Source organism: Drosophila simulans, chromosome 2R, assembly GCF_016746395.2.
Source record: "Drosophila simulans strain w501 chromosome 2R, Prin_Dsim_3.1, whole genome shotgun sequence".
NCBI lineage: Eukaryota > Metazoa > Arthropoda > Insecta > Diptera > Drosophilidae > Drosophila > Drosophila simulans.
The window spans coordinates 12061386-12077089 of NC_052521.2; the positions used below are offsets into that span (position 1 = coordinate 12061386).

At 43.7% G+C, this 15704-nt stretch overlaps 1 protein-coding gene across 9 annotated transcripts in view; it reads right to left on the minus strand.

The window, feature by feature from the left end:
- LOC6734540 (transcription factor collier) overlaps positions 1-14710 on the minus strand; it is a 26351-nt gene extending 11641 nt beyond the window's left edge. For 4 of the 9 annotated variants that reach the window (XM_016181981.3, XR_001600058.3, XR_001600060.3 and 1 more), the window contains exons 1-5: positions 13869-14709; positions 9177-9394; positions 9054-9109; positions 3109-3182; positions 1474-1542 (exon numbers count right to left, since the gene is read on the minus strand). In XM_016181981.3, the coding sequence (XP_016027653.1) occupies positions 1474-1542; positions 3109-3182; positions 9054-9109; positions 9177-9394; positions 13869-14053 (602 nt within the window). In that variant the 5' untranslated portion in view covers positions 14054-14709. Of the gene's footprint in view, positions 1-1473; positions 1543-3108; positions 3183-9053; positions 9110-9176; positions 9395-13868 lie in introns of all 9 variants that reach the window. The other 5 variants (XM_016181985.3, XR_001600061.3, XR_001600059.3 and 2 more) reach the window with 2 other exon arrangements.
- Between the last annotated feature and the right edge of the window lie 994 nt (positions 14711-15704).

Here is a 15704-nt window from a genome sequence, read left to right on the forward strand (position 1 = left end):
GCCAAGTGTAACTGTTATTCCAACGGATGACATTCTGGAGCAGCAGAACGCCGAGCAATTTTAACAAGATCATAAATGTGCAGCGGGCGATCTGTGATCTTGCCGAGATCGTGTTTTTCAGTCAGCTCTTTACTGTGTGGCAAGAACTGGCTGCGTTGTTTTTTGTTTGCTTTGTTTTTGCCACTCCAGCTTCGGTTTTTGGCCCGTCCATTTCCTAATTTGCAAACTCAGGTGGGGGAGCCGGCGGAGGCAATCAATTAAATTTAATTATGACACCAATTATGGGCTGATTGTCAGTGCGGGGCAGCAACCGGTCGCAGACACTTTGGCAGCCCACTTTAATAATAGAATCATTAAGCGGAGCGCAGAGATCTTGGTTCGCAGAAAACCCACCATTGTGGGCAGTCCTACAAATGGCAATTGCATCTGGAAGCGCAGAATGAAGATGGGAGATGGGAGTTGGATATGGAGTCCACATAGGCAAATACTTGGGCACACCCTTCGCCGGAGGTCCGTGGATGTTGTTTTACGGGGAATCACACAGCGCGCTGATTATCATCTGCATAAGGTGTGCCTCAATTTAATGGGGCCTAGGGACTACAAAATTGCTTAACAACTCAATGAGTTCGGTGGCAATGGCAGTGCTAGTTGGCCAAGAATGGTTTGGCTAAAATGCTTGAGTTAATGGAGTTGGATGGAGTATAGAGCTAGAGGAAGTCAGCAGATTGCTCTGCATTGACTGGCACTCTAATTAAAAGGATTTTAATATATGCAAGGATTGAAATCCTTCTCAATACAGATAACCGCCTTTGCTAACCACTTTTTCCTTCTTCATCCCAATTTGTTTAGCATTTTTGGTTTTCTTAAATTGCCTGCACTCAAATAATATTTCCGAAGCCAATTAGGGCGGGCACACGCCAGTCAGCACACGGAGAAGGAGGGGGGCGTGGCGACCACAAGGATGTGCACACAATTAACATAATTCGCCTGACACGCGACGCTCGACGGTTGGCATCGGTTGGGGGATTCCCCCGGCTGGAAAGTAGCTTTGCAGTGTCGGATTGCCGCGAACTGCGCATCTCAATTTACAATTTATGAAAATAGAATTTGCCACTGCCATTTTGATGAATTTTCGTTTGTCTCTCGCGGCGGACTCAGTTTGCCACCCAGTTGCAGCTTCTGTTTCATTTCAGCTCCCCTCATCGAATAATGGGTTGTAAGCCCGCCTGCTCTTTGCATGTCGTCTGCCGCATCGTGTTTTATATTGCAGTTGATAATAATGCCAATAAATCAACGATACGCATACACAAGCCGCAGAACAGGCTGACAAAATAAAAAAGCCAGCGACGATGATGAAAAGCAGCTTAAAATGTCATCTTTTGTGTGGCGGAGCAACAGGACGAGGTCCTGGACAGGACGTGGTACGGATGTGGTTGTGCTTCTGCACGAGGAGAATGAACTATGACTACTTACCGATCAATAATGACGGGGTCCGATGGCGTCTCGTTGCGGTTACCACAGCTCTTCTTATCACAGCAGCGGCTGAAAAATAAAACAACAGTTTTGGATAAAGTTCAATTTTAAGTTTAGTTTAAGCTTACTTAATCAGCAAGTAAAAGAATATGTTTAAGTAGTAACTAATTCCATAGTCAGGAATAGAAAATCTTTTCATTCATTCTAACCAGCAAATCTTTCTTTTCTAATGATAGATCATCGAAACTATACCCTCTCTATAACATTCTCCACATTAATGGACTTCACTCCAAAAGTTAAGTTATCTTTAAGATACCCCCTATAATCCATCACCTTCAACATAACCCAATTCCCTTGAACTTTAAAGACTTGGTCTAGTGTTGCAAAGTATGTTTGAAATGTGACAATTTTTTGGGGGTCAGACATTTGTCATTGCTCTGCACTTATCCCTTATCTGCATCTATATACGCACTCATATATCTATATCGAGTTCAATGGCTGCGTAATTTTCGACTGCACAGCCCCTGGGCTAGATGTAGAAAACCAAAAAAAAAGAAAGAACACATCGCAGTATAAAAGGGGGGCTGGGGGTGGTGGGTGGTGTGTTGCGTGGGCGAAACGGGTGGTGGTTGAGGGTCATCTGGGGGTGGTATTTTTGGCTTGGACCCGGCTTTTGGCTTTTGGGTCTTCGCTGGGCATATATAACATAAACATGGATGACTGAAATGGGCGCAAAGCCAAAACGATAAAGAAGACGTCCTCGTTGTCCTGCCACTGCCACTACCTCTATCTCTATCTCACTGCCCGCGCTCTCCACCCCTCTCTTTCTAATGGGGGAGTCTGCAACCCCCGTGTGTGTGTGTGTGCGTTCTCGATGGTGTGTGTGCGCGTTGTCCCCTTGTTTTTGATAATGCTACGCAAACATAAAAACTGGGTGCCAATCCGAAATAATAAAAGATGGCCGGCCCAGCAACAACAACAGCAACAAGGGGGCAGGGGTGGAGGTTCAGAGGGGGGTGGTAAAGGGTGGTGGCTGGGGTTTCGCCGGCTAAGGCTGTGTAATTTTTTTGTTCTTTGGCTTTCTCTCAGCGAGTTTTTTTGCGTTTGCTCTGCCGTTTTTATTTTCTACGCAACCTTCAACTGTCAGAAAGCTGCTAGAAGGGTGAACAGCAGCCGAAGGGGGGTGTGTGATGGGGGTGGCAGTGGGTGTTTGTGGGTGGCGATGAGGCGGCGCGGTAGTCGACCATTTATACGTTTCAGCTCGCGTGCGTTTGAGCGTGAAAATAAAACGAAGGACACTCTGCCGCACCGCCGGACGGAGCTTAAAAATCAACAAAATTAAAGCAGTCCCTGGAAGCTTTGGGAAGGTGGGGAAAGCGTAAGAAAATCGTAAGGAAAACCCAGGAAAAATCACGGAAAAAAATGCGGACAAAACAAATGAGAGCTCAGGTCTCTATAATTTGAGTGGCTATGGGCAAGCATCCCTTTTGGGATACAGAAGGCAAGTTTAAGAAGCTCCAGGGACTCGCTTTCCGAATGCCCGCGAGACTTGAGATTTCGATTCGCAAATCGGTAACGAAAAGGTGTGGATTGCGATGCCAAAGGATATTAGATCACTGCTAGATAAGCACTCACCTGCACATCACCTCGTGCGTTAGGAGCACTCGACACATCTCGGGATTCTTGTCCTGACCCTCATATATGATGGCCTGAAATTGGAAATAATAATGTGTTCTAGATTATAAAGGTTATGGTTTTTACTATATAATAATAATAAGAGATACTAATCTCTGAAATACTTTCTTCTATCGATTAAAGGCAAAACAACACAGGTAAAGCTAATTGTTTTGACCAAACGAGAAAGATTACAATCTCATGGATTGTGCTACATGCCACCAGCAACCGTGTGTAAACCCCACGTGACCCCGTTATTAACCCACTGCCATCGACACCCGACCCCTCTACAAATGTGACCCCTATCCGCAATCGTTTTGGGCTAAGACAAACACACATAAATGCTAATTACAGAGACCCGAAAACTTAGAGACCAGCAAATCGACATATGGGACACAATGCAAATATTGACAATGTCCACAATTTTTACCTCTGCATGAACATAATATGCGAGGGGCAGGGGCATCGAAGGGGCGTTCTAGTATTTGTGTGTTTGTTTGCCCAGTGAAAACGCCACTCGAAGCGACTGTCTATTTGTTTGTTGTTTCCTTACTTCTGTGGTGGCAGCGAGGCGTGCTTTCGAGGGGGTGGTGTTTGTGGGCCAGGAATCGTGCCATGTGGAAGGAACAGGAACCGCAAGTGCAGCGTTCGACAATCTGCTGCAATTTCCGCAGGACGCTCTTGAAGTTCCAAAAATAAAATAGATAAACAAGGGGATGAGGTGGAGGGGCGGTTGGCAGACAAAAAGGCGCATAGTTCTCTAATTTAAAAATGATTAAAGCGGGTGTCCTTCTACCGCCCCCCGCCCGCTGACCGTAATCCAACACTCATCCAGCGAATTAGTTGGCAAAAACACGGCATATGCGAGGGGTGAAGGACGAGGATGTCCTGCGGAGGGTGGGAGAGGATCATTCATCAACTGACGCAGATACACGCAAAAGTAATAACAATAACCGAGTGAGGAAGCCAAAAACCTGAGCCGTGTGTGTTGTTCATCCACCAAAAAGTAAAAACAAAAAGAGAACAGAGCGCTGGCAGGAGGAATCCTGCCACTTGCCGTCAAGGACGAGTGCTTCCTCTGACGTCACTGGCATATGTGCATTTGTTTCCACTTTCGGCAGCGAAACTGTATCCTCGAATGATGATGAGCCCATGGACAGAAGCTGTGCCCAACCAGATAGATAATCAGAAATTAATTTTAATGCAACCAGCAGCAGCAGATTCAGCAGTAGTCATCCAGAATCCCACCCTGTATATGAATATATAGATATAGGGCCGCCCCCCTGCTGTTTTTGGCATTAGCCTGGGCACATGTAAAATTATGATCATCCCTTATTATCCCGTTTGTCAGGTTAATAATTCCCCCGGCCCTTGGTGAAACCTGTAAAGGATCAGGCAGCCCTCGATGGCCCTGCTCAATGTCCAATATCTGCGGGATATCCAGCATTACGGCTCGAAGTTTTCCGGACGGAGTGCAGCTAATTATAGGCCGGACTAGGATGGCATAGCCTTTTTATCCCAGTCCGGGCTAATGGACTTTCAATGTTTTCCCGCACAGGACATAAAGTTTTGCTCGGATTTTTTATGCGACAACTCGTAATTGTCACCTGTTTATTTAGGACATCGGAAGGGCGAAAGGGAATGTCCTTCAGATTTATTTGGTTTCCGATAAGAAGATAATGCGATGCCAAGATAATAACCGATTGGAATTCATAATCAATGCTAAATAAATCCAACTGGTCCATGAAACTAACCAAAACTAAGTTCTGCAGCCTAGGAAAAAAAAACAACTTGCCTAAAGAGGACACAAGCTAGAATCCTGGAATCATCCATCATCCTTGCGGTGGGATGCAGAAACAAACAATTAGTTTGTACCTCGTACTCCGTGTTTTTGCGGAAATCCGAGGCTAAATGGCTCATCTAATAAAAAAAACGGCAAACTAAACGAAAGCCACTAAAACTGGAGTAAAAGCGTTTAAACTACGATTTATCAAGAGGACAAAGAACAGGAGTCAGCGGCAGGACAACAAAACAGCAAGAAAAAATGTGCAAAAAAGCGAGTGATGAAGTGATGACAGGACAGGCAGAAAAAGGACTCCACACGGGGACCGTATGGTGGGCGGGGGAGGGGGGGATGCAAACAGGATGAGCCGAGGAAGCTTTTAAATTTTAAACGATTTTCCATCAAACTCCGAGCGAAGAGTCGATTTTTTCCAGCATTTTTGCAAATTGTTATTATCGCTTTTGGAATAAAATGAATCGACGCTCGCTGCATTATTCACGCACTTGAATGCTGCATGCTGCATGTTGCACATGCTGCATATTTAACGTGCCAAATAAAAATCTCGCCAAACAAGATAAATTATCGCGGACAAAGGAGCGACTGCAAAAAAATGTTTGTGAAAGGGCACACAATAAAACACAAAAAAACAAAACAAAAAGCGAATAAAAAACCCATAGAGGGTAGCTCTTAATTTATTAAAGCTACATTTATCGGGCCAACGCATAAATTGCCCACCAAGAAGAAAGGACACCGAAATAAAGGTTACCGCTGCAAGGACTCGTGCATCCTCAGTTCGCCATTCGTGCACTTTGTCGAGGGAAATGGGTGAAAGACCTTTTTTGCCTGCCCTTCGCAGGATATTTGCATATTTTTAGGGACACGGGTTAACAATGTAATGCCAGCTTCTTGAAAATTACATAAACGAGCATGTTGAAATATGCACTTTATGAAATACCGAGCTATGTATACCTTTTTTTGGCACTCATGAATTATTGATTGTTTCTAATTATGATAAAAAATTATATTGTAACCTTTCAATATACCAATCTATTTTTTTTTTTATTTAAACATTTATCCATTAATTACTGATTTAAATAATTTTAAGTATATAAAGTATGTACGTTGCTCATTTATTTAAAGTTAAGATTGCTTTCACCCACATAACGCAGTGCATTTGGCACACCTTTATAAAACCGAAGTTCCCCCAAGGGAGCCAGAAGAATTTCAAAGGGGAGTCCGCCGCATGCATTACACATTTCGCATAATGAGGACGATATCATTTTTCCGCCTGTCTTCTCACTCTCTCTCTCTATCTCTCTCGCTCTTTGTGCCATCTCTTTCGACCGCAGAAATGCACTTGCCGTGAAATAAAAGCATTTTTAATCGCATTGCGTGCGAAAGGGAGAGCTAGCGTGGGGTGGGCCATAAATCGGGTGGGTGCGAGCGGGACGGACAGAGAATGGCGCACATGCAAATGTGGAGATTTCGCGCAATCTGTTGAATTTATTGAGTGGCCGGCGGCGCCAGCGACAACAACAATAACCATTTGCCATTAAGCGAGCTGTGCCCGTACAATTTGTTAATAATCGAAAATGATTCTCTCTCTTTTGGCGTTTTAAGTGTTGACATACAAATTAATTTTATCGCTTAATTAACACGCGCAGACAACAGCATGTGTGTGAGTGTGTGTGTGTGCGAGTGCAATGGCTATAGGGTATTTAATGATGCTGCTTTTCCCAATTTTTGCTTTAACCGTTAGCGGTTGAGTAAATCGGGTAACCGGTTGGCGGATCCTTGTCATTAGTAGTTCGCCTGGATTTTTGGGCTCCTTTCAACCACTATAACTCAGTTATCTGAGTGCATTAATCGCCAGTTATCTGCCGTCTCTCTCTCCGCCCCTCGTACGCTACCTACATATAGCTATCTCTTTTTGGTTTAGAATTTCGATGCGCTTTTGTGCGTGCGTTTGTGCGTTTTAATCGCGATAAGCGCAATTTTGGCAAAACACAAAAACCGGGCAAAGGATTTGGCTATTGTTTTATGCCGGACCCTTATAGCACCATTCTATCCACCATCCGCTGATGAAAATGAAATATGATCGCCGAAATGAGGCGATTTTCCGTGGTGCCATCGTTAGCTCAAATTGCAATTGCGACGCCTCCCGTTCGAACTGTTTTTGGCCGTTATCTGATCGAATGTAATTATGATTATGACCATGATTTGCTGCTGCATTTGCCCAAAAGGAAAGGGGTTGCAAGGGTTGTGCGTCGCTGCTGCTCGTTTTTTGTGTTTTTATTTTTTGGTCCTGCCACGTGGATGGACAATTGTCCTGCCTTCCTGCCATTTGCGATTGAGACAATTCCGCCTTAATCGCATTCGGCCCGCCACAGTTCCCAGTTTCGAGTTTCGAGTTACAAACCCACTTGCTGAAGATAACACTCGCTTATCCCCGCCTTACCTGTTACGCAATCCGATAAAGAAAAGCGACACGCGACAAACGAAATGTAAAATTCAAAAACACCCAGTCGAAAACAAAAGGGTCTGTAAAGAGGCAGCCGAACCCACCTAATCAGATCAAATGATTGTTCTTTTCCCAGCTTGCGACACTTTTCCAATGTGTACAAAATGTGAAAGGTTTAGGGGTAGGTCTATCAAAAATACGCCACAAGTCAAGCGGAAATGGGCAATTTAGGGAAATTCGAGGAAGGAACTAACTGGGATGTAATAGTTATTCCTAGAAAATCTATGTATCATCCATACTTATAAGTTTTACTTCCCGAATCTTATTTCGATTATGGTGAAATTGAAACATGAATGAGTAGTACCAATGAGTAGCCATTTGGGAATCTGTCGCATTTGGCACGGGAATTCGTATGTTCCCTTGAAGACCCATTAAACCGCTTGTAATTACTCATTTGCTATATTAAAGTAACTCTCGATGGCGCTATTCAATTTGTCGATAAGCTTTAATTGCCTAAAACAATGCCCATAAATAATCTTCTTATCAGCAGTGCCGAAAAAATTAAACAAAACTTCAGAGAGAGAGAGAACTTTTCTTTTTCGGCCATTTTTCGTGTGTGATATTTTTAGCAAAATTCAATTGGTGGGACTGCTCAAATAATTTTGCGATTAAATTGCATTCGCACAAATGGATTTGTCACCATAAAGTCAAAGAAAGGGGGCGAGATGTCGCATGCTGTCGATAATTTGTGGACAAATTTATTGCGCGCTCGTTTTCTGATGCGAACGGGCTAAATGGGCAGGGAACGCCCACAAAAACGGAGAGAAATCGAGAAAGTCGGGCAATCCGGCGGGGGGGTTAATGGGTAAGAGACGGCGAAAGGAGCCGGCCAATGTCTATAAAAATTTGTCACTCGAGAAATTAATTGCCCTTGAAAAGGCCGAAAAAGGAGAGGCAAGAAAAAGGACTCGCAGGGCATTAGGCCCACAAAAGCGGACATATGGTGCAGCAGGACTATAAGAACCAGTATAATGCCCCAGGACCTGCACGCACCCACAACAAAGCGCATTAACAATGTTCGATCCCCGTGTGATTCTCTCGATTTGCTCGCTTCTCGCTTCTCTCGTTAGCCCCGGTCACACCCCTTTTTCTCCACGCGGAAAAGTTGGAAAAGTCCTGGCCGAACGAGCTGCTCGTTTGACGGCTCAATTTATTGGCCAAAGGACACACCAGGACACACTTAATTAGCCATGACAATCAATTTCGAATGCAACTTATGCTCGAATCAGCAAAACAAACATCGTGTCCGGGAAAAGGAAAAATGCACGGAAGCAGCCAAGTGGAAGGAATTGGTTTTTCATAGCCTGGTTAACTTTGGCCTTAATTTGCAGTGAGCAGCGTGGCAATCAGGAAGTTCTTAATTTATGTAAGTGGCAATCGCAAGATGAATTGCAAATTTTCGAAATATTTTTAAGTGGTTTTGAAGTTGTTTCGAGTTTTCTTTGCAGGAAATTGCTCAAATTATGCAAATTAGATGTTTGGGCATTACATCTTTCAGGATGTGTAAAGGATTAACACTTGAGTTGTAATTAATATAAATTATTTATAATTTTCATCTATAACTATATGGAATACCTTAAAGTGAAATATTTTTGAACTCACCTGCTTAGTCACCGAATCGATGAGACGCACGAAAATGTCCTGCTCCTGGCGAGCTCCTAGAAACGGAATATAAAGCATATATATCATATAGCACCATCTTGATTAGCATTACTTCGCACTCACCATTTGCGTAGAGTAACTGCAGGCGGTACTGGATGCCATTGTTCGTCTTGGTGGCATCCGATTCCGAGTCCTTCTCGATGAATCCAATGAAGGCCGTGCGCTCGATTTCGATGGGTTGTCCAGCCCGATCATATAAGGCGATCACGAAGTGAAAGAAGTTCGACTTGCGCAAATTGCTGGGCGGCTGCTTCTCAAAGTGGGCGCGGCCGATGCCCAAACTGCAATGGATCCAAAAGGAAATAAATGGTGGGAATTAGTGAAATTAGTATTACGTGCGAGAGGAGACTGTAATTATGCCATTAGCTGGGTAAATATAGAGCAGGCCTAAAGAGCCTCTAATTGGCAGCGAAAGTCTAGTTTAGTTGTGGCCAGAATTAGGGGCAACTCAATTAGACTAGAGAATGACATTCGGGCAGCAGCTCTCACAACTCAGACAACTATCATTAAAAGCGCATAAGCAACATCAACGTGACACAATAATCCTGATGTATGACAGTCCTTGTTGTCCGCCGAACGCCCCTTTCCTTCTACACTTGAAATATTTTATATGTATGTACATTTGTTGTATGTGGGCCAAGCAGACAGTGGGCAATTATCGCTGGCAGGACACGTGGACACTGAGCCGCAGACGGCGTAAAGGCTTGTCCTTGCCCCACCCCCCCATATGTCCATATGCTAAATGTCAGGACCTCGTGTCCCTGCTCCCCTTCCATTATCAACAATCCTCCTGTCAGCGAACAATTACCGGACAATGTCGGGCTGGAAAAGGAACTAAGGTAGGGTCTTGTTTCTTGTTCCTCTCTACGCTGTATGCATAACGAACAATTTAATTTAGAAAATGCTGATTTTATCAGATTTTTTGTATTTGCGTTATTTGCTGCACTATTTATGTGCTGCTCCTGTTTGCGCAGCAGGCAATGTCAAGGAGCCGCATGTCCTGGCTGGCCAACTGACTCGGGGGTCCTGCAATTATATACACATTTGCCAAAGGATAATGTCGCACTCGGAGCACTCTGCCCAGCCATCAGCTAATGATAGAGTCTCCATTCCGCGTCACCCTCCCGCTCCAATCGAAAGTGCAATCGAATTGCGTCCTAGTTATTAAATAAGTGCTCGTATGGATACCCAGTGGATTTGGTGGACAATTTTATCGGTAGGTACTCGGATTTGCCATTCAACTTTTCATCAGTTCTGATTGCCTTTCAGCGGTTGATGAGCGATACGATTTAGCGAGTCATGGAAGGAGCTTTGATTGAACTTAGACAAATACAAAGTATCTAAGCTGTTAAGTTTTTAAAATTTTAAATAGCTATATGTTTGTATTTTTAATATATTAACAGATTCTGTAACATTTTAAATTTCTTGTTGAAGGCAGCTTCTACGATATTGCAATATTTTTTATGCTACCCACCTCAATGCCAACAATTCTAAGGACCTTAAATGACGAGAATGTTTATGAGAAGTGAGAGCTTAAAATGACATGAAATACATGCGGATAATGCCCTTTGCGGACTTCAAGTGAATCTGAATACGAATTTTGCGATGGAAACAAACACATTTTGCGGTGCTAAAGTTGATTCACCCACAGGATGATATCAAATTAAGAGGCAGCCCAGCATTTTGTTGATGACGCGGGGGGAACTGGCGGGCGGAAAAGCGGAAGTTCAATGCGATTTTCACCGGCAGTAGTCACCTTTGTGGGCGGAAAAGCGATGGAAAGGTGGTGCCAGTGTACGACATACGAATGAATGCCAGACATGTTACATTCTGGTGAAAGGTTATTGTTATGGCCATGGAGTGGAGTCGAGTGTTCGAAAAGTGAGCAGCGAAATAATGCCGAGTACATCCTGGCAAATAAAAAACTTGTGCCAACACCCCCCCAACCGCCTAAGTCCGCATTCTTTTTTCAATTTTTTCCGATTTTTTTTGTTCGAATTTTTGTTTTCTGTTGACTTTTCAACTCGACTGGCTGGAAATTGTGGAAAATCGTTCTGCGGCAGTTTGCCAGCTCACTTTGTTTGCACTTGCCGCCAATTTGCAACGGAGAAGAGCAGCTAAAAAAACGAGATATAGAACATTTTTGTGGCCGTTTTGCTGTTGATTTTATTATGCCAACATTTAATTGTCGCAAATCGATGCCCAGGTGGCCGGCAGGAAAAATAGCAGAGAGGTGGAGCACTGGGCTCTTTTCGTGGTCACGTTTAGTCCATTTCTGGCCAGGCACGTGAAAATCCGCTTTCCACACATGCCAGCCCTTTAAAAAAGGCGACTTTATTGGTGGCACAAAATATCCTCATTGTTTAAGGACACTTTACGGCCATTTGTTGCAATCTAGAGTTGGAGCTGTAGCTGCTTCCATTTCTTCTCCCTGGACAATCTTTGTTGAAATAAATTTTCGAATATTCCTCTGATTTACGAGCGGCGACAAGAAGTACAACACACCATTGTGTGTGGTTTATGCACTTTGTTTATAGTACAACATTGTTTCTGCTGTTCCAGTTAGATGGACTGATAAGTGTTTAAATAAATGGGTTGCCACAAACATATTGAACAATTATCGGAATCGAGGAGATTTATTTGTCGCAAAAGTTGCGTACAAAATAGTAATAAATCCAAAATTCAAATCACAAAAGTTTACGTTTTTCTTGGTGGTGAGAGAAATGAATTGGGAGGAAAGTGTCTGAAGTAGTTATATTGTGTTTGCAAAATTTGTTAATTGTTATATTTATAAATTGTTAATAAAGTATGGTATCTTATTTGAACAAATTGTTTAATCATTTTAAATATTGGTTTGGTAATAACAGGCATTCCAATCTTTCAAGAACAGTACTTTTCAAGTAAAAAGAGAAGTGTCAAAAATATTTAAACTTTAATAATCACTTGGTTGATTCAAAAAAAATTATTTCTGCGATTTGTATAGATTAAATATAGCAGCTCTTATGACAAATAATCCATAGTTTCAATATACTAAGTGGTTCGAATTGAGCACAGTATATTTGCTTTGTCATTAACTTTTGATTACAATTAATGTACTTAAATTTTTCTACCAATAGTAGCACACTTTGCTCTTCAAAGCAAACAAATCTTAGTTGCTTAGCACATAAATTGCACAAAAATGTAGTACTCATAGAATTTCTATACTTCCTATAAAAACTTCAACTTCTGACTAGATTTTACACTCGATTATAATACCACCACAAGTTGTTTACCTCGTATCACAGCGCATTGTCTTATTGTCTAATGTCTGATTGTGATTATGGTTCTGATTGGGATTGTCCTGCCTCTGGATGTGATTATCGAGATGGTGATGTGGGGGGTGTCCGTGTGGATGGGAGTGCTGATTTGCCGCCGCTGAATGAACAAATCCCGCTGTCATTTCGCTCTCGCTTTCCGTTTGGGCAACTCGCGCACTTCTTCTCGGCGCGAACATCTCACGCCAGAAACATCTCAAACGCAACTAAACAAACAAGGGCCAAGAAAAATAAAAGCTTTTCCCGAGCAACCCTCCGTTGGGGTCCTTTTTGGTCCTTGAGCGGAGAGTGGAGTGACTTCTTGGGAGTCGCTTCATTTGGATGAGGCGAAAGTGAAAGTCAAAGTCCAAATAACATCCCTTTTCGGCTCAAAGCAACCTCTCTCCCCCCCCATTTAGTATCATCCCAAAAAAGTGCGTGCGCCCAAACATTTTGAGTGGGAATTTCGAGTGAGTCTGGGATCTGAATGGACGGACTTTGTTTTGGGGTTCATCTTATGGCCCACAGGGTGGGTGGCGGCCATAAAAAGTCGCCCACTTCCCCGGCTGACTGACTGACTTACTACGTTTCGGAATCGCTCCCCCAGGGGCCTCCATATATTGTTGGACTTGGACACACGGGATGCCGGCTTTGGCCAAAAGTAAACAAACGCACTTTTTTTTTTCTTTCACAGTCTTCCCTTTTTGGAGACTTCTTTTTGTTTGGGCTCTGCGTGCGTGTGTTGCTGAAACATTGTTGCGGGCACTTTGGCGCGTTTTCTCTTGGAGATTGGAGATTTGGGGAGAGATTAGCAGAGATTAAGGGGGTTTCCCGTTAAGCCCACCTTGTTACATGTCAACAATGAATGCTGATGGGCCCCATGTTGGGCGCCACATCATAAACGACATTTCTTATAGGCTTTGTGGCTGCTTATTGCTTGATCTTTATTATCTAGTAGCAAGCTTAAGTTTCTGAATGGAATTATGAACATGCATTAGTTGGTTATTAATGCGATAGTTATTGATCCTTGTTTATTTATTAAAAACATTGCAACTTGGAAAGTACGTTTGGTAGAGGGATACTATAGTTTTGCAAAAAAGGCAGTGTTAAATTTAAAAAAAAGTTATGGATAATTTATAAGCAAATAGAAAACAATTAAAATCTGAATATCCTGAAAACTTCTAATTTATTTACATTTGTCGATGATTTTATATTTAAATTGTGAGGATTCTGTATCACTAATATCCACCAAGAATAAGTTATGAAATTTACTCTTAGTTCAGATTTAACTAAATTCACCAAGCGTTTATATTATTCCGCGGATCATTCAGATTAGATTAAACACTTTAACACATGGAAGATCACTACGGATCAGTTTTTGTAGGGTTTTGATTTCAGCACTGGGAAGATCACTTTGTTGGGGCATTTTCGGTTCACAATTCAACCCAATCCCTTTACTTACTTGCTCTGGTCGACGACTGGCTGCATGGCCCACCGGCTGCCCAGCGGCTCCTCCTTCAGCGAGGTCATCGGTCCGCGCGGCTGGTTCATGTCCACAGCGGCGGTGGGCGGCAGGCCGAACATCAGGCCGCCGGCGGATCGCGGACCGGAAACGGCACTGGGGTACAGCTTCCGGCCCCACTCCATGCCCAGCTCCAGGGTGGGCCAGGGGGAGGCCGAGCTGAAGCCCGGCACCGGCTCTTCGGAACGCAGCTTGAAGCCGTCGGTGGCGAACGGATGGGGATGCGGATGTGGATGCGGATTCGGATGGTGCGAATGCGAGTGCTGGTGGAGATCAGCGTACGCGGCGACGTCTCCTCCTAATCCTGCGCTGGAAATTGTGGCTGCCGTTTTGAAGGCTCTTTGCTAGGCGTTTTACTGTTTGTTTAGTTTTTAATTTGCGTATTGTATTTATAACTCGATCGGTTTGCGGCGTGTTATTGGTATTGGGTTCCCTTTTCTATTATTTTGGTTCTTGGTCTCCGGAGAGCTGGCAATCAATCGCGAAACGAAAGTGATACAGTGTGTGTGTGTGGGTGTTTTTGGGTGAACTGGCCAATGCACCGTAGAGAATTTGGGATTTTCGGAAAATTGGTCTCGCAACAAGTTTGAGCGGCGCGCGCTACCGTCCCGAGTGGCTGTTAAACCCCAACTGAATCCTTGCCAAGCGATGCTGCTGCAGCAGTCGAAAAGAAGCGGCGGCGACGGCGCAGCAGCAGCAGCAACAGCGGCAGCGACGCAGCAGAGCCACAAAGGCGGCCGTAGCTGAAGAAGCAGTAGCAGTAGAAGCAGGGTAACACGGCAGGCCAACGAGAGTTTCGAAAATGGAAACGAAACGAGTCTGCGCCACTGGGAGAGCGGAGAGAGCGTGCCGGAGGGGGTGGGGGTTGGCGGCAGTCCAATGGCCAATCCCGTGGAGAGACGCAAAGCTGTCAGCAGAAAAAAGAACCCACCACCATCCTATGGCATCCTAATGGGAGCGAGCGGGAGCGAGTGAGAGCAGCCCCCTAGGAACGGTGCGAATGGAACCAGCGCAACGACGTCCCCAATCGCAGGGGGCGTGTGTCTAGGATCTCGGTTTTGGGATCTCGGGTCTCCATTTCAGCTTGGCTTTATTCTCTATTCCCAGGCACCTTCGGTTCAGCTCTGTTGGGAAACCAAAGTGTCAACGCCTGCAAAGACAAAGCCAAAGGCAGCAAACACAGGGCACCGAAAAGCAAAACACACAACCGAAACGGTAACTAAAACCCAAAACCAAAACCAAAATCTCGGGGGAGCCCAAAAGGCAAATGCCATTGTGTGCGGTACTCAAACCTGATTGGCCAGTTGGGCGTGCGACTTCAAGAGAGAGCGGTGATTCTCTTTAGCTGTCGGCAAAGCAGTTCAAAAACCAAGCAGCGCCTAGCAACGCGGAACGGCGGAGAAATAGTGGAACTGCACATTTGGATGTCAAAAAATATTCAGTCGTGAAAATGGAGAAACTGTAGCCATAGGTTCCTCATTCATTTTAGGATAAAATTTTTGTTTAATTTTAACTGTATAATTATATTTATATTTTGTTAATTAATTTTAAGTGTTGATGTTGATTTATTTTGTGTCTTTTTAAATAAAAAATAAAATATTTACAACCAAGAAATTATTAAATTTACGTGATGTATACGTATATGAATATTAAAAATGAGTATTTAACATACATAATTTTATTATAATGTTCAGGGATATGAATAGTTATATGCACGTAAAGGCAGTTGTAATCCTGTTGTTTGTTTCATAGTTCACTTTCTTCCCTTTATAACTT